General features: G+C 47.7%; 1 protein-coding gene across 2 annotated transcripts in view; it reads left to right on the top strand.

Moving 5' to 3' along the window:
* RPTOR (regulatory associated protein of MTOR complex 1) overlaps window positions 1–26,461 on the top strand; it is a gene marked incomplete at its 5' end in the record, with an annotated part of 156,046 nt that overhangs the window by 124,175 nt on the left and 5,410 nt on the right. For both annotated transcript variants that reach the window (XM_082008349.1, XM_082008348.1), the window contains 7 exons: window positions 7,564–7,669; window positions 10,003–10,117; window positions 10,579–10,703; window positions 11,978–12,082; window positions 22,791–22,897; window positions 25,989–26,116; window positions 26,199–26,285. In XM_082008349.1, the coding sequence (XP_081864475.1) occupies window positions 7,564–7,669; window positions 10,003–10,117; window positions 10,579–10,703; window positions 11,978–12,082; window positions 22,791–22,897; window positions 25,989–26,116; window positions 26,199–26,285 (773 nt within the window). The remainder of the gene's footprint in view (window positions 1–7,563; window positions 7,670–10,002; window positions 10,118–10,578; window positions 10,704–11,977; window positions 12,083–22,790; window positions 22,898–25,988; window positions 26,117–26,198; window positions 26,286–26,461) is intronic.

The raw sequence follows: 26,461 nt of genomic DNA, 5'->3' as shown, positions 1-26,461 counted from the left end.
AGAGTTGGGCAAAGATTGCCAGTGACTGGAAACAGAAACTGTTAAATTCCCAGAATCACTTTAGCCAAAGATCAGGTTTCAATTTTAAGTATGAAATAAAAAACAAGCAATAAATCTCACCTTATTATAAGAAAACACGGTAAGGCAAGCCTCCAGGTACCTTGGCAGACAAGCAGCACAAACTATAACAGAACTTGCAGCTTAATTTCTTGGAGGTATTGCAATTTCTGTGAATAATAATGCACAGTCTCTATTAATGCCATTACCTGAGCAACTCGGCAACAGATGTTTATATTCACTGATATTTAAATCTTAAAATGCACAATTTCTTCATTATTGTGTGCTGTCTCATCCAAGAATTGCCACTGAGTCATCCGCCACCTCTCCTTTCAGTCTTTAGGCATGTTCAATTGTTTGATGATGAGGTGAGGTAATTGTCCACAAGTTAAAGGGTATCAGAAAACTAGTTATGTGGCAGCCAGTTTCTGTGCAGCTTTGATTTCTTTAGAGAATCACCAGGAGGAAGGACTGGATGGTAAAGTGATGGCCTGACGCTTCCTCAGCTGCTGGCGAAATTAACTGTCGTCTGATACCATTAGCAGAATAATTCATTAGGACGTATGTCTGGCCTGTGGGGCTCGGTTGCATGGTCAAGCTTTAAACCAGGGTTTTCTCTCATCAAGATGAGTTTTGGTGTCTTGATTCAAGTCCAGAAGAGAGTACAAGGGGAGGAGAATGTTGCTCCGTCTCTTAGTTGTTATTAAAAACATTCGTCTGCTTTCTAAGGAAAGCTTTTCCCAGTGAAGAAGGGTGTCTTTATTAATAAAATAAATCATGGTAGACAAAGGCAGGTTCGGTGGGTAGATGGGGAGCTCTGTGTGTGTGTGTGTGGGTCTAGTACTTCATGTGCATGAAATAGAGAAAGTACTCTAGGGGAGAAAAGAAAAAATGTGGAGCATTCCTGTACTAATTCATAGAAGCCGGGGGGGGGAGTCACGGAAGTTGAGGGCTCTCCTGCACCCCAGTGAGCCCCAGAGTGTCCAGTGTCTCACCGTGAGAATTAAGGTGCCGCAGACTAGACCCCCGTGCGTACCACGTGTGCCGTGGTCTGTCTCTTCAGCTTTTACTAGGGTAGCAGGAGCAGCAGCATGGATGGCAGCGATGGTGCTTGTAATAGTTTCCTGCGTGTTTTTGTGTGGAAATACTGACTGGAGTTGGGTTTTCTGAGCACGGACTGTCCTCAACAGCAATGTTTTAGGTAAAGTTTGAGCAAAACAAAACTGTGTGTTTTCTAATAAAACAAGGAAGAGAATTCATTTCCCCATTACTTCTGCAAAGCAGCTTTAAAAGGCCAAGTGGAGGGTTTCTGCAGCAAATCTTGCATTTATGCTGTACTAACAGGGAATTATATGTATCTTTGTAATTGGAGTGGGTGGGGTGTGTGCAGGGACAGGGAGAAGTCCCGCTACGAGAACTTCCTTTGCGTTTCTGGTTGCTGCTTGTGTAATCAGGCAGGACCAGCCATCCCGTAACTCGGGTGCTGGCTGGCTTTCTATAGAGTGCTCCTTTCCTAGAATCGCTGTTCCTGCGGCAACAAGCAACAAACAGCCCTGGCTAGTGGCTGCTGTCTTTTGGGAACTTTGGCCTCATGAAAAAGGGAGAGAGGAAAGTCTACTGAGTACTGATGGAAAAAGATGACATTGATGTTTAATTCCGATACTTCATTTGGAGATGCTGCCTACCATCGCAAACAGGGAAAGATAAGCCTATTCCTGTAATGAATAAACATAAAATGACTGTGAATGCATCTTAGTCATATTTAATTTATTAATTTAGTTTTGCTTCATAGACCTTGCTCTGAGAATGCTTTCGCTGGAAAGATTGAGGGATTAATTTCCAGTGTAAATCACTGGCTCGGTTTCAAGCCATCACACCGAATTTGATTTATTGATTATCTAATCAAATAAATGGAGAAAGAAGATACTGCATTGTGAGTTCTCAGTGTGCCAGGAAAAAACGGATACCTACCCCAGCTCTGATCTCTACAAAAGTCTTTCCTCTTCCTAAGAACTCCTGTGGCAAAAGGCTGTTCTGCTAACCACAGGCGGTCTTGGACTGCGAGGCACAGGAAAGCCTTGCTGCCAGCTGTCAGGAAGCCCTGAGTCAAGGAGAGCGGGAGCCAGCATCTGTTATTTCCAGGACTGGCAGAACACGCAGGCAGGAGCTGGTAAGGATCCGGGAAGGTGAGAATTACATAAGAAATCCTTCCTGATAAATCCCTGCGTTAACTTCAGCACCGTGTCTTGGCCGTTGTTCAAAGTCCTGGCAGAGAAGTGAGCCTTCCGTGCAATTGCTGCAGTAACGTTAACCAGGGAAAACTGTTTACTACCGGAACCGTCTGCTGAATCTTCCCTGCTCCCCTCTAAACGCTGACTTCCATGTTGAGAGGGAGAGACAAAGCGTTAGAGAAGAAAAACTTCGTTGGATTTCAAATGACACTGCTTGGTGGGAGGTTTCAGAATCGTAATTGGTTTCTGTCTGAATGGAAAGGCAGAGACGTTGGGAACCGGTGGCGTGTCATGGTCCTCATCGTGGAGCACTGTTTGTGACTCCCACGTACCTCTGGGAGCTCTGCTTGGAGGAGAGCTGAGCGACAGCCAAAAACGGGCTGTTGTTTACTAAAATGACTTTCTGCTGCTTAAGTGGGAGCTGGCTGGGAGGGAGGCAAAGACGTGAGTGATGAGCCTAAATAGCCCATTTTTTTGAATAGTAATTTCTGTTTTTCCAGCCAGCAGCAGCTGGGCTAGAGGTCACGGCTCTCTGCCACACACACATCCCAACATACTCCCGTGCTTGTTTGTCACCAGAAGTTCCCTCGTGACGTGTTCGGCAGGGTTCATATTTTCACAGATTGTTGCTCCCTGCTGACGGGATCACCGTACAGCTCTGTCCTGCCGGCAGATGAGCGTGGGGGGAAGCGGTGCCTGCGTGCTCTGACTCTCTGCTCGCTGCAGTGGTGGTCTAAAGGCTCAGCCAGCCAAGCCTCCCTCTTCAGCAAAAGTACCCTAATTGCCTGTGTCATGCTTAACTGAACTAGTATAGAGTGTCTCTGCTAGGTTACAGCTCTTTGCAACACTTTTTAAGCATAAGTTGAGTTCAGCAGAGTTTATTTCATTAAGGGTATTGTACATTTACTCTCTGATAACACTTTAGAAGGACCCACGGGGATTTTTCAGCATTATTTTTGCCGTTTTTCTTCTCTCAGAAGCTCCATGGCCCTCCCACAGAATCATGCCAGCTTTCTTTCTATGCAGGCTCAGGCCCCGTTACTTTCTCTTTTTAACTTGCCCGTTCACCACATTCCAACCAGCATCAATCAGCTTAATGTTAACACTGGGACTGGTGAGACCCAGAGTCTGGATCAGAAGTGGAGCCACCTAAAGTAAGTATCTACTGCTCAGCAAGTCTATTTTGGACGTTTTCAGCCGCGATCCCAGCTGGACCTGGGGGAAGCTCTTGGACACACACAGGTTCCTGCAAAGAAGCATCTTTGCAGGAACCTCCCTTACCAATTCCACGGTGATGACATCCCCCGTCTGCAGAGCCTTTGGCACAGAGAAGATGGTTGGTTGAGTCAACTGTACCAAAGCCAAGACTTTAACATATGCCTTTAGCGTTCTCCTACTGCAAGGAGCTGGAGCTCATCGCAAAGCGACACGTGGATATAACCCCTTCGCACCGTAGCGATCCTCTGGCTGAGCATCTGGGACTCCCTTTTGTTCACATCTTCAGAGGAAGAAGAGGAAGACGGAGGTGGCACACAGATGATTGTGGAAGCAGAGGCCACCCTAGACCAAATGTGAATTGCAGGTGCTGCAGGAAGGTGCCTGGGCAGCAGAAGTGGAACAGGCCAGGTAAAGACATCCGTCTGTTCCTTGCTGTTCTGGGGGATGAGGGGCTTTTGCTGGGGATGGTGTCCAGCTTTCAGGTTTGTCCCGTTCACGCAGCACACCGGCAGTGCAGATGCAAAGAGGGGAACAGAAACAAAATGCAACTGATAGATAGGATTCCACGCGGGAGGATTCCACGCAGGAAAACCTGGGCAGAGCCCTTCTCTCCCCTCGGCAGTGGATGCGTTACTCGTGCACTGGATTTCAGTAACGTGCTGGGGATCTGAGGTGGTGAAATAATCTCTGCCTAAAGTTTTTCTGCTACGTCTAGAGAGTCAGCTTTGACTACTGCCTGCCCTAGAGTTCAGGGCGTCTGCGGGACGGAGCTGTGTGCAGCCGTGGAGACAGGGTATGTTTGGTTTCTGTGAAGAAACGCTTTTGCTGACCTGGCATGGCACAGATCACCGTTACATCACCCAGCACAAGCGTTGTCTCCAGAATGGTCAAAGCAATCAGAGATCGCATCTAACAAGATACGGAAGGATTTTGTCATTGTCGGTTCTGTCCAGCCAGCAGGGAGGAAAACCTTAAGAAGCAAGTAGTAAAGATGCCTTTACTCTCTACCTAAGGAAATTATAATAACCATTTTAATTCCTTTTTTAAGGACCTGCGGATGAATGCAGGATTTAACGATGCAGCAGGATGCTACAGTTGAAAGGACAATAAACGTGCTTCAGAGACTGTGGAAAGAAGACGAGGTTTGAGCGAGGCGAAAGGACGTGCGATACGTGTGTGAATACTCACGGGATGGAGCTGGGCCGTCCCTGCAGGCAGCCTGGAAGGGAGGAGGTGCAGGAACCAGCACAGGCGGATAGAGATGAGCGCCTGCATCCTTCGGCACCCCGGGAAGGTGCGCTGCGGCAGCCCGCTCTCTGTGAACACACGCTCCCGGCAGAGAGCTTGGCTTGCACGCTGCAGCCTCTCGGGGATGTCCGCTGGTGGGTCAGTGGTACCATGCAAGAAATGCGTTGTTGCACACAGTTTTGAAAGGACCTGTATGTGCTTTTTCAAAAATAAATGGTTTTGTGGTGTTGGGGAGAAGGAGTTGTGCTCTTTTTCCAAAAAAAATCTTGCGCCTGTGCTGCGTTTGTCATGCAGGTCTTCTCTTGCGTTTCTGAAGGGATCTTAGGTATGTGTGGGCTTTGGGTTGTTAGTGGTTGGACCCTTGATGGTTGGACATTTGGCAGTTTATTGTCTCCAAAGCAATCAATATACACAGTTTCAACTTAACAAGCAGTACTGGAGATTTCTCACAAGCCAGCCTGCCAGAACCTCCCCACAGATTTGCCGTCGCATTGGTGACAAGCTACAGGTGGCACTGGCCAAACTTCCGTCTTGGTTTCTAGCTCAGTCCCTTTTGCCGTCTGCGCTCTGCTTGCAGGTGGCATGCAGGACACACCGGGCAAGTGGGGTTGTGAATCGAAAGACCACTTCTGCCACCAAAACCCATTCGCTGGGTTCGGCAGTGGCTGAGGCAGAAGCCGTCCTAGCGCGCTTGGGAGGACAGACGGTCACAGAGTAGCATGGTTGGAGGGGTGTTTGCTGGTCTCCGAGCTTGGCGTGACTATCCTGTCCTGCGAGTGTGCCTTTGCACCCCTATTCCTGCTGACGGGAGCCTGCACACTGTTTCCCTCTCGTTGGAGTACTTCATCCTCCAGTCACGTGCGCTAAGCGCGCTTCCAGCCGTGTCTGAGGCTTGTCTTGCCGTGTGCGGTCTACTGACGCTGCAGCATCTAGGGACCGTACCCTGAGAGGTGTCGTTATAGGAGGAATCTTCATTACTGCTACCAGATGGTAAAAACAACTGCCTGCTCAGCCTCCTTGGAAGAGTTATTTTTCTTCAGACCTGAAAAGCCCAGCAACTCCTTTAATCTGATACTCGTCATCTGCTGGAATGAAGAGTGCCGTGCTCAGCTGCGCGACTGCGTACCTCTTAGTCCTAAACTGTGGAAGCCGCTGGGTGCCCCATAGGAGGCTTTGCCATTCTGCTCATTCCCATCTCTTCCCCTGGTCTTTTAGGTCTTGCTTTAATTTATTCCCAGAGAAGCTGGATTTTCATTAAGGTGTAGGTGTCTCTCCGTGCTCAAATCTCCTTTGATGTATTTTACCTTAGGTTTGTTTATTGCTTTACGTTGTTGGTCATTTGTCATTGCCTTTCTAATAGATGCCGTATTCTTGAAAAGTTGAAATAGTAGTGCCTTTTTTTTTTCTTTTTGCCAGGAGGAAAGGTAGACGGTGGGTTTCTTATTTTTTATTTATTTTAAAGAAGCAGAAATTCAGCTCAGTAATGATTGTTTTCCAAAGCATAGTGCATTTTGAAGGCAGTATATATAATAGTGACAGACGTTTTAAGTACTTTCTTACTCAGGAAAAAGAAGCGTGTGTTTGTGGGGAATGGGGAAGGTTTTGCCTTTTATGTCTCCGTTCTGCAAGAGTTACTCCTTTTGGAACAGCCGTCGTCAAACGCAGCTAGCTTCGAGTCCTGTAGCTCAGCCCCTTCATTGGTCCAAGGATGTTTCCAGAGTAGTGGTGTTACTAGTCTTGGATAATTTTTTAAGCGTTAAATAAAAAACACATTATATGTAACTTCTGCAGTGGTTTTGGGGATGAGATCATACCAGTTTATTCCTTTTGATCCCGTACTTTGGCTAAGGTAGGAATACCCGTGATCTCGGTACCTTGACCTCTCGAGTCTCTGGCAGGAGCTGCCGGTGGTGCTGGTGCAGCATCCCCAGCTGCCTTCTGGCTGGAGGACAGATTTTGCAGGAAAGCCATGGAGTATGCGGGGGCCTGGAGCTACGGGCTGTGAATAAATACAATAAAATAGATCAGAGTGGTGTATACTGCTCCAGGGCCTCTTTGCAATTTCAGGTGGAAGTTTGTTTGGAATCAAACCAAGATGACACAGGGGCATCGTTTCCTTGCAGCCAGTTCTGGTGTGGGAAACTGAAACGGTTTCTGTTACTAGAAAATGTGATGTTGGTAACTTGAGCATCTCGGGGATTTGAAAATGAAGTAATGCCTTTTTTGGCCTGCAGTCATCTATTAGCAAGGAAAGAAAGATTTTAATGCGTTCTGAGCTTTCTCTCTGTACCAAAGCTGTCTTCTCTCTGTAATCTCAGGATTGCTACGTGATGCTTTGCAGCTGAAGAGTGTTCAGCAGAGTAATCGGTATTGCACGGAAATCGAACTTGCATTGTGCAGGGAGGAAAGGAGTGACGGTGACTGGCTGTACAGTAGAAAGAGGTTCCTTACCAGCCCGTAGCGTGTGTCACAGCGACGGGTGATTTGAGTGTGCATGGCTCTTCAGAAACGCCCTGACATTCACTTCGGAGAAATGCCTATGACTTAAAGCCAAAACAAAATATAGGACAGCAGAAGGCAAGGGGAAGAGATTACAGATGATGGGGGAGACTTAGGTCGGAAAAATGCTCAAGTATTTGATGACATAAGGTCCCGTGAGCTCCTGCCTTCACTGCCTGAAGCTGGAGACCCTAAAGAATTTACGGTTTAGTCTGACGTGCATATGTACGAGTGTGTGTTGTAAAGGTAATTCACGGAATTTTGATGGTTACTGTTGTTTTGTGTTGTGACTATGTTGATATACTGAAAGATCCCAGAAGAGCATGACTTGGAGAGCCAGATTCGCAAGGAGAGAGAGTGGCGGTTTCTGCGCAACGCTCGTGTCAGGAAGCAAGCCCAGAAGATCATCCAGAAGGGTGAGTGATTTCCCTCTTGCCCACGCTGCCCGCAGCTTCCTCGAGCTCCGAGCACTGCGCTTCGTCGGGATGCTGAAGTGTAAGACCCCAGTTAATGACGACCCCATGCCGACCCTTGCATTGGAAAGGCGCCTGCGCGCTCTCCGTGCGCGGGCGAGGCGCCGCTGCCGTAGGGCTTTTTGCTGATGGCGACTCACCGTTCTGTTCTCAGCTGCTGGTTTCGCTCGCCAGATCAGGGGAGTGACCGCTCTAGATGTCAAATGTCTGCCTTCCCCTTTGAAAACTTAATGACAGAAAATGACCTGGTTGGTCCCGAGTGGAGCTGGAGCGTAGGGCCAGGCTGGCTGAGCAGCGCGGGAGCGGAGGAGCCTAAGAGTAATGGCTTCTTTGCAGGAAGAGGGAGCCTGCCATGGAAGCGGGTTCCCTCACTTACAAGAATTGACAGAGCGTCCGATGTTCGAGGCAGGTGTCGGCTCCCGGGCCCCCTCGGCTGCTGGGCCAGCTGAGCTCTTCAGCCATGTAGCCGATGGCGGCCGGCACCTCCGCGGGAGCCAGAGCGGTCGGCATGGAATCGATAACTCGTCTTAATGGATGCTATTGATTTACCATTCGCACTTTTCTTCCCTGTCCTGTAAACTTCGGATGGGTGCTGTAGGTTATGTTTTTAAAGTGGTAGAAGGCAGAATATTGTAGGATAAAGCTCAGAGCTGCAGTCTGGCTCAGGCGGCGTTTGACGTGTGTCAGACACCATTTGGACGGCCGCTCGTGGCCAACCAGCCCTGCCGAGCCACCACTGGCTGTGTCCTCCGCGTGCCCAGAAGACATCTCGGCCACTTTCACATTCCCCACTGCTGAAGTCTATATAAACAATTGCTTACTCCTTACATCCCGGTATGTTTTTAATGCTTGTATGTATGGCTTTGTACGTGCTGCTCACGCGTTTCCCTCTGACGTGCCTCGAGTTCGCGTTTCATCGGCGTGTACTCTCCAGAAAGCTGATGCTGCCTTTATTTGCGACTTTACGCCTCTCGAGGCAGCGGTTGGGCTAGAACTCTCTTAGCACAGGAATTTGTTCGCGTATAGTGGAACCCAGTGAAGTTTCCTCAGGAATTTGCATCTTACATTATTCCTGCTTGCCTGCCTTCAACAGCAGAGGCTGGGGAGGGGCGTTCATGGAGCCTTTCTCATGGCACCCTCCCAGCAGCGTTCCCGGGGGCAGAACCCTACGGGCGGGGGCTGTTCCTCTCCTGGGATGCTCGCCGAGGCATGCAGAGTTGGAAATAATAATTTGCTAAATGGAGAACTGCCCGAGGCTCAGCATCCTGCCTGTACCTCCTTGTCTGGAGGTTTGCTGGGCTCGAGTCGGTACAGTGGGTAGCTTAACGTCATTGGAACTGCGCAATATCATAAACCGGAGTAATATAGAAATGAAACTGGAGCCCAGGAGATGGCTTGGGAGATCTTTCTGAATACAAAGGAGGAGATTTTTCATGCTTGCCTGAAGAAGTTAAATCTTTTTCTAGAGTGTATTCATATTTAGTTGCTTGACCTGAGTGACTAAAATGCCAGTATTCATTAAAAAAAAAAAAGAAAATATGAAATATTAAATAGAATTGAAATAGACTTACAGTCTTTTAATGAAAATTAGATTAAACGAATGCATTCTAAAACAAACTAGAACTGAGTAAATGTCTCCTGGGCTTATGGTTTTGTGTGATGAATTCATACTGTGCCAAAAAATTGCAGTGTCAGGGGTACTAAAAGTGTTTGTGAATAGCAAACTGTTCTGAAGAAAAGATGGGAAAGGTCTTTAACCATCATTTCAATATCTCCATGGAAAAATGTATTTTTCATTTGCAAATTAACCTAAAATTTAAAAGAAGTTAAATGGAAGGTTAAATAAATAATCCACAAGGTAACATGAAATACCGTATTTTAAGTTGAAAAAAAAGGTGTTCTCATTTTTTGAGGTTTGAAAAAATAATGTTGATTTTTCTGTCAACATAAACCGATATTTCTCTAGGCTTGGTTGTGCTTGCTTACTGTGTTCTCTTCAGCTGCCAAAGCCAAGGACCCCCTGATTTGTCAGCACAATTTTTAGTTTGTACCTTAAGACGTGAGACAGCACGGAGGAGTCGGGGCTGTCAGATAACTGGGATCTGAGAAGGTTCTTGAAGGAGGAAAGTGTTGGGCGGTCTGTTGGGGAGAACTGGCGGGGAGGAGGAGGAGGAAGGTGGTGACACGCGGCGCTGGGAAGCTGGGGGTCCGAGCCCCGTCCCTCGGGCAGGATCTTCCCAGGCACTGAGCCGTGGCTGCCTCCTGTCCCCCCACAGGCATTTCCCGGCTGGATGATCAGATCTTCCTCAACAGGAACCCGGGCGTCCCCTCCGTGGTGAAGTTCCACCCGTTCACGCCCTGCATCGCGGTAGCCGACAAAGACAGCATCTGGTAAGGGTTTCTGCGGGTCTCCGCAGCGCTCGCTGCCCGGCCGCCGCGCGTGGATTATCGCGGGGTAGCGCTGCCGTACATTGTTCCTTTTCTTTTCCCCGTTCCCCTTCGTGGCCATCCTTCCCTCTTTCGGGACAGGGAGGCAGGGCAGAGTCCTCCCGGAGCTCAGGGCCGTAGCCGTAAGCCTTGCACCACGCGCTTTGCTGCAGGCAGCGCTGGGTTAGAGGGCTGCAGCTGAATCCTGACATACATAATAGTTGCTTACGGTTGGGCTTTTATCCTACTCCTTTTGCAGAAGGTTGACGTGCATTATTAATAAAATGATGCTGAATACCAAAGGAGAAAAACAAATTGAATTGGTATCTGCTGTACATAATTTTTAGTTTTGCTGGAATGAGTAGATCTCTCTTATAGCTTGCACAGAGAACCACGAACTGATGCGATGTTTTTTCCTCCTCCAGTTTCTGGGACTGGGAGAAAGGGGAAAAGTTGGACTATTTCCACAACGGGAACCCTCGATACACCAGGATCACAGCGATGGAGTACCTGAATGGACAGGACTGCTCCTTGCTGCTGACTGCTACAGGTAAATAACATATTTTCCCACATATGAGGGCAGGACTGGGGGCCCTTTCCAGAATTCAAGTCCATGTGAGCTGTTCCGGTCCTCTTGCTCTCCCCTCTGTGCATTTGGCCCAGCCTGAGCTTTCCCTCCCCTGCGGCTTGCCCTCAGCTGAGGAGGCATTTCCAGGATCAAACTTGAAGGTTGTTTCTGGCAGCACTGAAATATCTTAACTGCTGAAGCGCGTGCTGCAAAGGTTTTCAAATTACTAACAAGTCGAACACTTGCTGAAACTATTTCCAATCACAGCTTTGTTACATCATTCTGAGTCTTTACCTGTCATTGCAAATTCATGGTAACCTCCTCCTCCTGTATAAGACCGCAGCAATGTGATTTGAGTTGGTTAAAAGCTTCTGTCCAGAGCTGAAAAGGAAATCATGCTGCAACAAGTAGAAGAAATCAAATTCTGTTAGTGTGCTGTTTTAAGTCTCGAGCAGGCAGGGCTTATTTTAAGCACTAAACTTCTCAAATAGTTCTGAGTTTCCCTCTAGTCCATATATCTCACCCAGGGAAACAGTTCTCTAGAATGCTCTGTTGCATCACGTAAGGTAGCATGGAGAGCTCTCTCCCATCCGTTGGTCTGTAAAGTTGTGAGTAAGATCTGCTTCTCTCGCAAGGAACCATTCTAAACCTGCCTGTCTTAAGTGTTTTCAATAGCTTTTCAAACTTCATGCTGAAATGTACAGGTTGGGTATAATTAAGAAGAGGGGAAAGGGAGCTGAGAGGACCTTGAGGACATTTTTCTTTCAATTTATTGATTTGTAGCACAAAAGTTTCACAGATGGGGAACAAATTGAAAAAATACACGATGTTCCTGAAAGAGTTGCTGCTGATGGGCTGGGCTTTGATTCAGCTTCTTCTGTGGGGTTGTATTTTGTATTTAGTAGGGTACTTTTGTGGCTGTCAGCACTAATAGCAAGGAGGACAGAGATGAATCCAAGAAAAAATGAATGGGTCAGAGAAATGGAGCGACATCTAATGTCAGGTGTTACTCGAAGGAAGGAGAGAGGCTCTTCCAGAACTGTTCCCAGTAGAACAGTGCTTTAGGTTTCATGGTTGTAGGATGAGAGGAAAAACAACTCTAATAAAAAGGATTAAGTTCAAGTGACAGTCTCAGTTTTAGAGTTTGTGTATGACTACAGTTCCACTTCTGTTCTTCCTTTGTTGTGCACAAGTAATTATGAGCGTTGCATCAGCAGTGACATTGCATTGTGTTCTTTTTTTTTGTGCTCCCCAAGATGATGGTGCCATCAGAGTGTGGAAGAACTTTGCAGACCTGGAAAAGAACCCAGAGATGGTAACTGCCTGGCAGGGGCTGTCTGACATGCTGCCAACTACACGAGGTGGGTTCCCACTAAGTTTTTTTGGAGGCGGGAGTAAAAATAATTTGTGACTGTAGGTTTTTTTCCTAAGGAAGGGGCAAATAAAATGAGTTTCTCAACTTCAGCCATTGGTAACATCCTTGTTCAACAGTCTCTGCCTTTTGTCAGGCCTTGGTGAGGAATTACTTTTCCAGGTCTCACAAAACAAACCAAGAAAACTGAAAGCCCAACACAAAATCCTCACACACACACTGAAGAACAAGCAGAGCAGCCTCTTGCTGGGGAGCAGAAGGGTACAAAGTCCTTGTCCTTTACAAGCTTCACAGCAGCTGTCTTGCCCAAGCATTTCTCTTAACTGTGTTCCTAAGGAGAGAACTGTAGAACAATGGTGGAACTGGGCACTGCCCTGCTCCGTGCTCACCTTGACAGGAGGTTACTCTTCCCCTTTGGGTGGGATAGTATCTCACGTATCGCCTCTTTCCTTCTGACGGGCTGCTCAGCCTTTGCACAGCTTTGCATGTTGCACCTGTGACCTCCTTTAGCCTGGGCTGAAATTTTGGCAATTATTCTTTGCTGTTTATTGTGGGTCAGGAGGTGGCAAGAAAATATGCAATCTAAACCTGACACGTGCAGAAGGACAGCACAGTTAGACATTGACCTGCTTTGAATGTTAGAAAAGTTGGATAGAAAAAGATGTAAAAAGGAGCACTGGCGTCCAGCCATACACAGGATGAAGCCAGAAGACCAGTTTGAGTAACTCTGAAGTCTGGTTTGGGACATAAAAGGAGGTGGATGTTTCGTCCTTCCGAGACCTGGTAATGTACTAATGCTCTAATGGTGATTCTCTGTCACTTAAATACTGTTAATCGAGGCTACAAGATTTTCTAAATGCACGGTAGTTCAATCAGCACTGGTGGGATTGATGCAGGAATTGCTGGGTGACGCTCCCTTGCTTGCGCTGTGCAGGAGGTCAGATGAGATGACCATCATAGCTCATCCTGACCTTAAAATCTGACAGTTCTCATTTCTGAGCTGATGTGGTTCATCACAGGAGCCTGACACAGCTGTTTTAGCTATTCATTGGATTTTACCAGTGCTGCCCCGTTGAGCTCGTATCTGTTATGTTTTGCTTAACGCCTCATGGTTCATCTCTGGTGTTTTAGGAAAGAGGAACTGTATTTGAAGTTTCTTCAGGCTCTGTGCCTCGCTGTGGTATGTGCACAAAACTGATTATATGCTGCTGGAAGTTTGCAACATACTGTGAAAATTGCCGTGGTCAAAACCTGCTCTTTGCAGAGATGTCGGTAAAAGCAGGAGGAAAACGGTGGTAACGCACTGAGTGGTGAAAGGCGATGGATGTGATCTCCTTAGGTAGAGAGGAAAGCGTCCAGTAGTCATCTCCAGTTGCTCTTTGTAGTGTCATTCGGTTGCTCTGTAGTTCGTTCTTGTCAACACCAGCTTTCCTGAAGGATGTTGGTTAATGTTTACCATCCCTGCATTCAGGATCTTGCTTCCTTGGAGCTGGTAATGGACTCGCCCAAACAACTGGGAATTCCCCCAAACTGCTCTGATCGTTGGTTTCTTGCTGCGTGATCAGTCGTGTTCAGAGAAGATGGTGACAACTGTCGACTGAACTCCTTCAGGCTGATTCCATTTTCCTGCCTTACTTTCTACGTGCACCTTATCAAGGCGTAGCATTTGCTGATTGTACCTTACCCTTTTCAGGCCTTTAAAAGGATTGTTAGCATCCATGTTTGACATTGCTAAGTAGGTTAAGAGCTGAAGGAAGAGCTGATTTAGCTGTGAGAGTTGAATGGTTACACTTGCCAAAACAGGAGCGTTGAAACTTTGAGTATGTTCTTGTTAAGATCTTAGGAAGTCTGGGTCCTGTTTGCTTTGCCTTTTACCTTTGGAGCAATAGAGCTAGGTTCAGAAGAGGAGAAGGACATTTCTTTGTGGAGAGAGAAATAAATGTAGTCACTTCAAAAGAGCTGTGTGGATCAAGTCCCCTTGGAACTGAGACTCTCTTCAAGAGTTTATCTTTCCCTGGCAAGACCATGGTTGTAGTCCAGCACTGGTTCATAAAACTGAAGATGCATCTTTGAAGCTGTAGAGCTCACGAGTTTTACTGGAGTTTGCTTGCTCCTACTATTGATTTCCTTCTCTCCTCTCCCACCCTTCTCCCACATGTCATACTCACCTCTGAATTTAATTGTCTTCTTGACAGCAACCAGAATACTGACTTTTCTGGGCAGTTTTTCCACTTACAAAAGGAGAGAGGAATATGCAATACCTAAACACATCCTTTGGAAGCTTGAAAAGCATCCCCAGGTTGTCAAAGTCACGGGAGGTCAACAATAACATGCTGAGGGGCTGCCTGAAAGCGGGGAGCAGACCAGAGTGAGGCACAGAACTTAAACTTTTACACTCTGTAAAGGACTTGTGTCGCGCAGCCCAAGGTAAGTGAGCTGACACAGCCCAGTTAGCGTGTTAAACTCGGCCCCAGTTCATTGCACTTATAGTTCATTTGAGACTCAGGGTAGGTGAGTCTTAATTTAAATACTGGCAAGATACTGTGTGGGCACCCTCTTTTTTTCCAGTATAAGGGCTGTTGATTTTGATCTTCAGATCTGTACTCATGATGCACCAAGAAAGTCTCTTTCAGTCAGAATCAGGGTGTTCAAAGCAGCAGTGGTTCCAGGTGCTCTAGCGTAAGGCAGTGACTGGGAATCCCCAGCGTCAGTGGTGGAGGGGGCTGAGAAAAAGGCAAAATGTGTGTTGTTAATAGCCTGGTGTTTCAAAAGATGTAAGAAAAACTAAGCATTTTCAATTGAGCAGCATAGGAAGAGCATAAACCTGATGTGCTCTGAAGCTGTAATTTCAATGCAGGAGGCTTTGGGAATTCTGGCAGTTTCTATAGAAAAGGGTGTTTGAAGGCTGCGGGTTTTGTAAGCTTGCAGAGCAGCACAGAGACCCATCGCCTGGCGTCTGCACAAGAGCTCGGTTTGGAGCCGCTCCGAATTCGCGCTGCCGGGCAGGCTGGGACACGCAGCTCTGGGCCGTCTCTTATGATGAGTGGCTGTGCTTGTGCTTCGGAACAAAACTGCCATGTTTTGCATTGTTTCTTTGTGACAAAGGGAAACAAGCCACCACTCCCTGTCAGAATGGCTCTGCCCTTGAAAGCAGTACAGCTCTGGAATTTGGAAAAATACAGGAGTGTAACCAGCTGCTTCACAATTACCACATGCCGTCTGCTCAGCTCTTCCCTTCCCAGCTCCTTGTGTGCTGTTGCAGATGCCTGTGTTGTTTTCCCTTCTCCAGTTCAGCAAAGAGAACCAATATATCACTTCTAATGGGATGCCGGGGAGGACTGAAGGGCTCAGCCAGGTCTCTTCCTGAATACCTGGAGTTCCCTGTGCCAGATTTTCCAGGGTTGTCCCAAGGTGCCTCTCACATCCCCATTCGCTGCCGTGCTGCAGTGCTTTCTTATTGCCTGATGGCTAGAAGCTAGTCTGTGTCTGTGGCTAATTTAAGGGCCACAGAGAAGTTGTTTGCACTCTCTGGGTGCTGGTTAGCTACCCTCTGAAGTATGGGGCAGAGGAGCCCCTGGTACAGTCACCCTCACTGTGGGGAGCCCAGACCTTCCATGGCAGAAGCCTCATGTTCTGTGCTTGAGTTATGTGGATTTCTGTCTGTCACTTCCTGATGCAGTTTCCTTCAGAACGGGGACCAGATCATGCAAAGGGTAGTCTCCGTGTTCAAGAATAAATGTCAAATCTGTGCTGCTGTCAGCCAGCCAGATACTCACTTCACACATGACAAGCGCCACCGTTGATGGCTTCCCGGGGAATGCTGTGACTGAACTAGTGCCTGCTCTCTGGATGGGGACATGTGCTGCTCTTGGTGCTTCTGCTTCTCTTTTATGTTCTCTCCTTTAATTTGAGTTGCTTTTTCTAATCCTTTTTTTAAGATTTTTTGCTCTTGGCTGACCACCTTACCCTTAGCGTCAACCCCTTAATCCCTGTCTTCTCACAGGTCTGGCCCGAAGGGTTTCAATCTATCTTGACAGAAGTAAACAGGGAGGTGAGTGCTTTCTTTCCTGTTACCTACGATCAGCTGGGGTGGGCAGGACCTCCTTGTCTGGCTTCGGGTTGGTTGACTGGTTGGTTGGTTGGCTTTTTTGGCATTGTTTGACTGACCACTGGGTCCTTGTGGTTCCTGGAAAGCTTTGCTGCTTCTACCTCTCCCATTCCTTGCCTCGTGCCTGTGTCCGTAACAGCTGTGAGGAATGCAGGGATGGGTCGGCGCTCTCTAGGTAAGCGTAGCCAGCCGCCGGGAAAAGGGCATCCTCGCGTCACGCTCCCTGAGCTTTCTGCAGTGAGAGGAGGTTTGGGTGGGATGTACGAGTCTCTTTTTCCAGGAAGATTTCAAAGCATCCCTGGACAAAAGGGTTTGAGTGACAGGTTCCAAACGTGAACGCAGTTAAGCTGATGTGGATTTTACTGGGGTTTATTTGTAATACGCTTCTGCTATAAAGATCATGTGAAAAGGAGAAGCTGATGAATCTTCCCCAGGAGGCTTAGAATAGTAGACTTTCGGCAAGGCTATGCCTAATAAATTTTACAAATTCTGTTCTTTCACATGGAAGGAAGGTAAATGAACTCCCCAGCTTCCATCTGTGGAAGCCAGGACTGTGCAGAGTAATGTCTGCGTTACTCTGGAGCCTGACCCGCTCCTCTGCCACCAAGGTCTTCGGGGGAAACAGATGGCTAATGTGTCAGGGCATCTTTGTGTGTATGCCCGTCCATGGATGTTAACGTTGACGTAGTCATCTCGGGTTATTCATCAATTATTAATATTTGCTGACTGACAAGAGCCGAATGTGTCTGTAATGATTAATAGGACGAAGGTGATTGCAGTGGTGTGTGATTCAGAGCTCCTTAGCTTGAGGTCTCTGCAAATCTCTTACTGTTCAGAGACCGAGCACTGGGACAGAAGTTAGCAAAGCTGACGTGTTGCTGCTCGCTGCCTGGCTCTGCGCTGCACTCAAGAACCCACTGGCAAACGGGAAGGCTAAAATTGGCAAGGCTTGGCTGCAGGGAATTCCCTGCTCAGTAAACCGGACATCGGAATGGTTTAAGGCAATACCAGCCACTCCCTTGCTGCATCAATACTGCTGATGCCAAGCAATCGCACCCTGTCCCAAGCTCACAAATAATCTGTGAATCAATAAAAAGCTTTCACCAGCATTTTCCGGCCAGGTGTTCTCCTAATGAAAAATACAGCAAAAGGATTCCTTCTCTCCTGCTGAGGAAGTCTTAAAAATGTATGAGATTAGCTACTTGCTTGACAGAAAAATACATCAGCAATATTTAGATAAAATACACTAGTTTTGTCACTAAAGCACAGAAAATCTGTTCTCATTGCCTAGGCTTCTGTGAGGAATTTTTACCGAAAGAAGGAGGACTACTTCTTCATTCTCACATGGCTGGGTGCTGTTGTATTGCAGATGAGTCGTAAATTAGGGAGAGACCAATGGCTTAATGGTCCAGGTCGTATCAGGCCACTGTGCCAGTCAGCCCGGGAACCCCTGAAGCTCATGTGAGCACAGAGCAAAGTCTGCAGCCGGGGCGTTCAGCATCGCGAAGGCGGCTGAACTAGCAGGAGATGCATTAGTGTGACCCTCTGCCCAGGCTGCTTCACCTCCTGCTCCGTCAGGGCTCTCCTGGGGAGCCTCAGCACACCGCTGCATTACCTCCCGTCAGCATAACTGAATGTGCGATACGAAGGAGACGGTGTTAACGAGAATATACATCTGACCTGTGTACACCTCTGTCCATCGCTGCCTCGTGGGGATTGTTGGCTCTGATATGAAAACAGCCATAATCTGTCTTACCTTGAGAAAATTTCTACTGATGCCAAGCAAGAAAAAATAAGTACATACTTGCCCATTCCCTGCTTCCTTCCTGCTCTCCTGGGGCTTCCGAAACAAAGTGAAAGACGTCAAATACCTGCTCTGCAGAAAAACGGGACCTTGCCCTCTGGAGGCTCTGCTCTGCTTTGAATACCGCTGACTCTTCTGGCAGCCCATCAGCAATCCAGATGGGAGGGGGTGGCGAGGCAGCATTGGAGCGTTCTTAGAAATAAAAGTTAGCAGCTTACTGGAGGGGAAGTTTCACGGGGAGCTGCGTGGGGCAGCCTGCGACAGAGAGGAGCCTTGGCAGAGGAAAGGCTTTAACCTGCAAAAGGAGCTGATCAAATGATCAAACTCAAGCAGAACTTATACTGGAGAACAGAGGGAGAGAGAAAAGTAGAGTGAGTCTTCCTACATCTCCCCAGGGGTTGTATCTTGTCCTTTAGGAATAAGAAGTTTGGGAGAAGCACCTTGTCTCCGGTCAGATTTTTTTATGGCAATAAAATAATTGGATAAGTTGCAGCTCCAGGGGTTTGTGCTCTTTTAATTGGATTCCCAGCATCACTGCTACTCTTCTCCCTTGCTGCGCTTAGTCCTTGGCATAAGAAGAGTGACACTTTTTGAAAGGATGTTGTAGAAATTAATGATGAGTGAGGTCATACAACCCTCCCACTGCTTCCTGGAAATTAAAACAGTGATGCACCTCATTGCTCAACCAGGAGGGCCCATGATTAAAAAAATCATAAGTCAGGATCAAAGATGCTTTTCTATTGTGTTCTATGTAGGTATTCCCGATTTCATTGAAATGCCGCGTACAGGTTGGCCACGTTCCAGTGACGTTAAAAATAAGTGCAGACACTCGGAATGCAGCTGCTTTCCACACCAGTGTTATTTATTGAAATTTATAGAAGGAACTGTTCCATCCAGACAAATATCTGTTGCTCAGGGGGAATCCTGAGGGAACAGCCATAGAAAGTTACATAGAAAGCTGCTCTTTAGGCAGCTTCAAGAACGGCTGTTGGTATGTGTTGCCTTGTATATAAACTGTCATCATACAGAACTGCAAGTACTTGTGTTAAAAGACTTAAACAAACAAACAAAAAAAACCAAAAACCACACCACACAACCTTTAAAAATTTCTTTTCCTGATCTGTGGAAGATTTGTTGCTTATTATCTGAGAACGCACGATTCCTTACAGGAAAACTTTAATCTTAACTAATGATGCGTTAAAAGAAGTATGTTGATAGAATGGCTGTTTCTGCAATTCACTGGCTTCTGAGAGTACCACAGTTTCACTACTGGCCTTCATCAGATGGTTGCATTGGTGCCACGGCATTGCCCCTCTTCCCTCCCTTTCTGTGAGTAGGTGGGAGCTTGGAAACCGGGTGGCAGGTAATGCAAAACCTGGCTATGTGGCTCAGGCAAGGAGCTGAGGTTGCCTGGGCTTGCAGCGTACGTTACCTTTTTGCCAGAATGAGGCTGAGAAGCATCTTAGATGCCAACCGTGCAAGCCAAAACACAGCAGGTGAACTGCAGTCTCAGTTGTAACATCCTGGAGAAGGACCTCTGTTAATTAAAAAGGAAATGATAATTAGTATTAAGTCCCATGGTCCCACGTTTGCTTCTTATCCCAAAATACTAGGAATTTAACATACAAACGTGAGCCAATACTGTATCATTTCCACCGTGAAAACGTTTGCTCATACATAGAAATAGTTCAGCTATTTATGTCTCATTTCGTACTGTGAGTGTCATCTTTGGATTTAACATTTCACAGTCAGAGGAAGCTTTCCTTTCCTGTTACACGCTTGCGAACGACTTAAATTTATGTACAAAGACTTTTCTTCTTTTCAGACACATTTGAATTCTGGCTTAGCATTTCCAGTCACATCCTGGGGTCCCCTTTCCCCCTTTCCTTCACCCACTTCTTTGTCAGGGCATCGCCTGGGCTGCGGCGGGCGCAGACCCCCCTGCCCGTGGGCTGATGCTCGGTACAGGCACGACCTCTGCAGCCAGGACCCGCCGACGTTCCGGGCTGCAGATGGAGCCGGCCCCGTCTCCCAGCGGGAAGGTGCTAGTTCTGCTTGGCTGCGGCTTTTATGCAAATGTTCTGTTACTTCTGATGCCGGCGTTGCGTGGTGCAACGTGAGCGTCCCGTACGCTGAGGCTGCCTAGTCCACCCGCGAGCACCGTGCATCGGAAGCAGCAAAAGTCCTATTTCATGTTTTCTTGGGAGAGTAAGAGGCTGACGAAAGAAAGGGAAGATCCCTTGTTATGGGATAATCAAAACGCTGCACTTGCCTCTTCCGGAGAGCAGAGGCTATCACTTACATGGACAACTCATTTTTTATGAGAAGGGCAGGAGCTGCACTGACTGCTTGGAGGACCACGAGCCACACCTTTCTTTCCACCCGTGGGCTCTGTGTCAGCTCCTGGTCCAGGGCGAACCCTTGCCCTTTCTGCCTGGTCACTTCTCATGGGAGATCTCTGTGCCATTTTACATACAGCAAGACCCCTCTGGAGCTTCTCCCCTCAGTGAAACTTTCCCAGCCTTCTAGGTGGCATTGCTGAATGGCCTCCGTGCTTGACCTCCTGACAGATACGCCAAGGCGAGCACCAAAACCGCCCGTCGTCACCCTGAATTCACCGTCTCTGCCCAGAAAGGACACCTGGGACCGCAGCAGGCTGGGGACTTGCTACCGATAGGACTGAAGAAAAGCATTGTCTTCAAACTGGGGAATGTAACTGGAAAATTGGGAGCTTTAAAACTGCCTAAAGAGCACATTGCCTACTTAACTCCATCAGTGATGGTAATGGCAATATCCATCTCAGCCTGCCAGGTTTGTCTTGTCATACGGGCCATAAACAAGATGACAAATGAAAACACTTCAGTGATGTTTATCATCTAAATCGCTGCCTGCTTGTTTCCCTCGGATCTCTAGCAGCCCTCCGAGCTGCCAGGCAATCCGAAGCAACAATCAATTTGACTCGCAGGATAAAGATACAAGCTCTCAACTTAGCCAAGAGTCCTGAATTTCCTGCAGTAAGATGACGGACCGTCAATAAACATCAGTAATCTTCTCGGTGGTATGCAGCAAGATCAGGAATCTGCTTGCGTGCCATGCTTAGGAAGGGGAGATGGGCAGAATGCTTTATCAGAATCTGTGCCGAGCAAGGTTATTTCATCATCTTAGAAGAAAACTCGGCGTTTATAGGATGCCTCTGTTGTTTCCTTTGTGCCCTGTAAAGGCGTTTGGTCTGGTAAAAAGTACTTATGGCCCTTTGGTGAGAAAGAGCATGTTGGGGTAGGTTTAAATCCCCTGCTGGGGCTAATTCCTGGCAGTAAATCCGGACAAAATAGTAAATGCCTTCTGGACAAGGAAGTTGCAGAGTGGGAATACTGGAGTCCTGCTGAAGACGGCTGCGAATGGCTCGGAGCAGGAGCCTGCAGCCCTGGTGCACTGCAGAGCGCTTTCCGACTCCGCGTTGCCTGTGGCTATAAAATACTTCTCGGCACCAGGGTCTCAGCTTGGCCCAGACGAGAGGATGAACCACTGCCCTGCAAGGCCAGGATGCTGCTTCTGCCTCTCCAAAGGCAGAGCCCTGCCCGAGGGGATGAGAACAGACACAAAAACTGGAGTTCTTGTCTGGTTTCCTTGGGTGCTGCTCCTGGGGCTTTTTATTTGTGTTTTTAATGTATGAATAAGAGTCTCCCTGGAAAACCTGTAGATTTGGGGTTGGTCAGTCTTTGCAGCATAAAAAGCAGAAGATAACTGGTGTACAGCCATCTGCTTTAAGCAAAACGTTTCTGTGCTGTGGAGGTGGCACACAGGTACGAAGAAGTCACTTCTAATTAAATGTACAAGAATTGTTCCTCAGAGATTTCCCCTGCCAAATCAGGGCTTTCCCTGCCAGCTCGTTCCCGAGTCCCAGTCTCTGGTTTGTTCTGACGCCTGTGTGCTCTGCGCTTAGCAGAGTCGGCGCGCTCGACAGCTTTTGGACATCTTATTCCCCCAGCTGGGAGAGGCGGTGACACATACTTACCCTACTCTGGAAATCGCTGTACCAGCAAAGTTCCTGAGTTCGCGCAGTCTGCCAGCCCGTCTGTAAGCAGGTGCCCATGTCAGGTGTTCTGGGGATAGAAAATCCCTTGTAATTCTCTTACAGCATGGATGGGACCTTTTTCTAAACTTCCCGTAGCAATCAGCTTATGCCCTCAAAAACGAGGAGCAAAAGCTCTCCTAAATTTATTTTAGCTAGTGTAATTGCAGAATGTTCCCCTCCTTATCTGCCTGTACAGCAAATTGGGTTTTACTCCTACCAAGCTGTCTAATTCAATGTCTTGCAGCGATGACTTTGCTATTCCCTGTTTAAAAACATCTCCCCCTAGCCACATATTTCTATTAGAATGAGGAATCATGGTAATCCAGAGGCTCTCCGATCTTGCTGAGATGTCACCAGTTTAGTCTACTTCAATCATCATTTAATCCAGTGTTCTCATAAAGTGGTGGATAATTTATTAAGAGTCCTTTGGAAGTCCCCAGCAGCTTGGCAAAGTCCCTGGAAGATGTATTCACCGGCACCTCAGCTTTTCTAAGCACTTAAGCTAGACAAGGGGTCAAAGGCATATTTTGGACTCAAATCTGGGACCAGCTGATTGGATCCCGTTTGGAGGTTGTATGGATGTGTGTGTATGTAATTTTACGTTTCCTCTAATAACGATAGTTTCTGTAGCATGAAGTCATGAAAGCTGGAGTTGTAATTTGCGCAGATGCAGAGAGTAATTTGCACACCCTGCCTGTGTTTTATCGTAGGAGCAGGAATGGTAGTCGACTGGGAACAAGAAACCGGGCTCCTGATGACATCGGGAGATGTGAGGATAATCCGGATCTGGGACACAGATCGGGAAATGAAAGTACAGGTAACATCTGCACATTTGGCCCGCTCGCCTTTCCCTCCCAGACGACATCCCGCACAGCGAGTTACCCCGTGCACGGCCGAAGCATCCGCGACTCATCTGGAGAGCTGGCGGGTTCTGGAGCTCCTGCTTCCCTGCTGCAGAGCGTGTTACGCGATAAAGAGAGGCACACACGTGCTCAGAGAGCGTGTCAGGGCTTCCCTGGAAGCTGCTGCTGTTACTCTGGGCGGTGCACAGCACTGTTTGGGAAGGGCGAGGCTGCGAAATCCAGAGGCAGGCACCAGGACGCAGATAGGGTTTCCACTTAGCGTATAACTGAAGTAGCGTAAAAATCCTCGAGGAAACGTAGCGGTGAGTTGGGTTGGTGGTGGAGCACTCACACTTGCTGCTACCACCATCTCTGCTTCTCTGGGACGCACGCAGAGCTAATCGCAGAGCAACGCTGCGCTCGTGGCCACCAGCCAGAGGTCTGTTTTCAGGAAAGCTGTGTCCATGCGGAGCGCGCTTACGTACCTGCTCGCTCCGCTCCCGAGTCGGGGCCCGAGCGCTCAGCAGGACAGAAACGCGAGCATTTCCTAACCGTGCGCTGGCCAAACGCAGACAGTGAAATTGTTGCCAGCTTGGGCCAGTCTGACCCGGGTCAGAAGTTTGCTCCGTGTTGCCTGGCCTGGCTCTCAAAGCATGAAGGTGCCTGCGAGGCTGCCGGCAGCTCCCTTGGCATCCCCGCGTCTCCCTGGAGAGCTCTGCAGACCCGCGCGCTGGGACGCCCCAGGGTGCTCACACCTCGCCTCTGAAGCGCGGCGGCGTGAAGGCGTGATTCCAGTCGTATGTAACTTTCTGTGCGGTGTAACAGGGAAAAGACACTGCAAGCCTTGATGTCAGTCGTCATGAAATGAGAGTTTCTCAGGAGTTACAAGGAGAAGCAGCTGGTCTGTGAGAATGGAGTGACCATGGTGGAGAAAAAAGGACGACTAGTTTTCAAAGCTTCTAGAAATTAATTACCCTTGGATGAACGTTAATTATGACGTGTTGACCCTGCAATGCAGGATAATTAAGCCTATGTTAATCTTAATTTCTTTCTCATATTATTTTTTCTATGTAAATTAGGGAACAGCAAAATTCAGGAGGTGAAAATCTTTTAAATTATGATGATTAATGATTGCGCTGAAAGTATCTAAAAACACGTTGTTTCTTTTTTAATTGCAAAGATTGGTTGTGTTGAAATTCAAGTGATTGAAACTTCCTGACTCAGTAACACCGGAAAACTGAAATTCAGCACAAAGAGCAGCGAAGCTATGTAATCCGAGCTAATAAAGGTGCCTTCTCGCTCTTTGAACTACAAAAAGCGTACCTCTGGAAGCACTTGGGATGTAGCTGAAGAAGCAAGGACTTCATTTTCACTTCTGCTGATTGTTCCTGCTTCAAAGACAGGATCTGGGTTTAGGCAGTTGGAAGAGCTGCTGAGAACAGCCCTGAAGGTTGGTGCCTCGAGCCAGCAGCTGCCTCGCTCAGCGGGGACTGTGAATAGCAGCCAGGAGAGGTGAATATGCACAGAGGCAAAAATAGGATTGAAGTGTGAAATTAGCTAATGCAGTTCTAGTGTGCCTCCTGATTGTTATCCTACTTTTTCAGCATTGCTGGGTTTTTACCCGGTTTAGTTGAAAATGTTTTTCATCATAACGGGCATAGACGTTATTCCAAGCAATTCTTTGGCTTATAGCAAGTAAGAAGGCAGAAAGTAGCAGCCTTAGAGCAAGAGTGCAGACCTTGTTCCCAGCACAGCTGTCCTTGCGAGCTCCGGTCCTCTTCTTCCATGCGAGTTTTTTTAATGCACATAGTGTCTGGCATCTAATGGGATAACCGGAATCCACTCGTCACGTGTCTGAAAGCAGGGACTGATAGTGGCCCAGCACCGGCTCGCTCCACGATTCTCTGGTGCTGTGTTGTAGTCAGGCAGCTCATCGTGCGCCTAAGGCTTACGCGTCCACACCGATGTTGTTCGAGAGCAGCGGAGCTGCCGCACCAGCGCTTGCTGCCTGCGGCTGCGGCTGGAGGAGAGGAAGGTTGCGCTCAGACAGGCCAGCCATGGTCTGCTTAGCTTGGCCCATTTGCAACAACCGCCGGGGCTCTGCGGAGGTGTAGCAGTGGTCCTAATGGTGAAAGGAGGAAGGGAGCTAAGTGTTTAAAAAAAAACCCACACAAAACCCTGAAAGAAGTGGACTTGATAACTGGAGCCATTCAGGGTAAAGGGAGCTACCTTCTGGTAAAATCATTTTATTGTTTCCAGGGGCCTAATACGTTTTCTGTCTGGCACAGTCTGGAGGCAAAAAAAAAAAGGCTTCTTTTGCAAGAGGCATTTAAATAACTTCCTGGAACTTATTTGGGTGTTGATTTGATGCACAAATCAACCTTGCAGCTTCATACCTTTCTATGCACGGGTGATATTACCTATGGCATACTGCACGTGTGGTTTTATATATGCCATTACGAGTTTTTGCTTTCTGCAGGTGTATGTGTCTTATATGACTCTTCTCTTCCAGATCCATACTGTTCCTCCTGCCATTCCAAAGGCGTTTACAACTTGTACTCAGCAAAGATGCTTTATGGAGAAATAACTCCTCTGGTCATTTGTTTTGACTAATTAGATACTCTTAGTAGAGAATGATATTAACTTCTCCTTCCCAAAGTAGACCTTGCCTTCATTTGGGTTTATAAAGCTGAATGATTTGCAAAAGCTGGTTTTTCTGGAATTCCTCCTTTGGGCCTGGCTCTTTGGGTTGAAAGGTGGGACTTGTGGCTCAAACACACAGCGGCAGCAGTGACCGTTGTCCCCAGGGTCACCACCCCCTCCTTTCTGCGCATGTCCTGAGAGCCTGAAGGAAACCTTCATGCTGTCTCAGTGTCACGGTCTTCTGAGTGGCAGGTGGGAAGCCTGGTTTAGTTTTGAACTGATTTACAGGAGGGGGAAAAGGAGGAGGAGGAGGACACAGGGTCCATCTGGTTTAGCACCTTGACTCTAGTGCCTTCTCTTTGGGGCTCTGGACCTGAAAACACATCATGGTCTCAGCTTGGCTTTCGTGTGCTTCCTCCCCAGGATATCCCCACCGGAGCAGACAGCTGCGTGACCAGCCTCTCGTGTGATTCTCATCGTTCCTTAATTGTGGCAGGGCTGGGTGACGGCTCCATCCGCGTGTTCGACAGGAGGATGGCTCTAAGTGAATGGTAATTACCCGTCCTTCCCAGGCTTGGTGGGATCCTCAGGTTTCCTCCTCCCCTTCAAAACATTTCTCCACTTGTTCCTCAGCCGTGTCATGACCTACCGAGAGCACACGGCCTGGGTGGTGAAAGCATACTTGCAGAAACATCCTGAAGGCAACATCATGAGCGTCAGGTAAGAGAGATTTTACTGTTTGAGCTGTCTTCTCTTAAACACAGTTTGCTTTTCTATTTAAAATCTGTCTCTGGTATTTCAAGAGCTGAGAGGGGAAAGATCTTTAGTTTGACATTTGTTTCAGTAATTAACTCCTGCTCCAAACTTGGTGGACAGAAGGCAAAAAGCAGCTTTCC

This window comes from Phaethon aethereus (genome assembly GCF_964289735.1).
Source record: "Phaethon aethereus genome assembly, chromosome: 18".
In the NCBI taxonomy this organism is placed as follows: Eukaryota; Metazoa; Chordata; class Aves; order Phaethontiformes; family Phaethontidae; genus Phaethon; species Phaethon aethereus.
The sequence above is the reverse complement of the archived record's forward strand: the minus strand, read 5'-3'. Positions and strand labels throughout refer to the sequence as shown.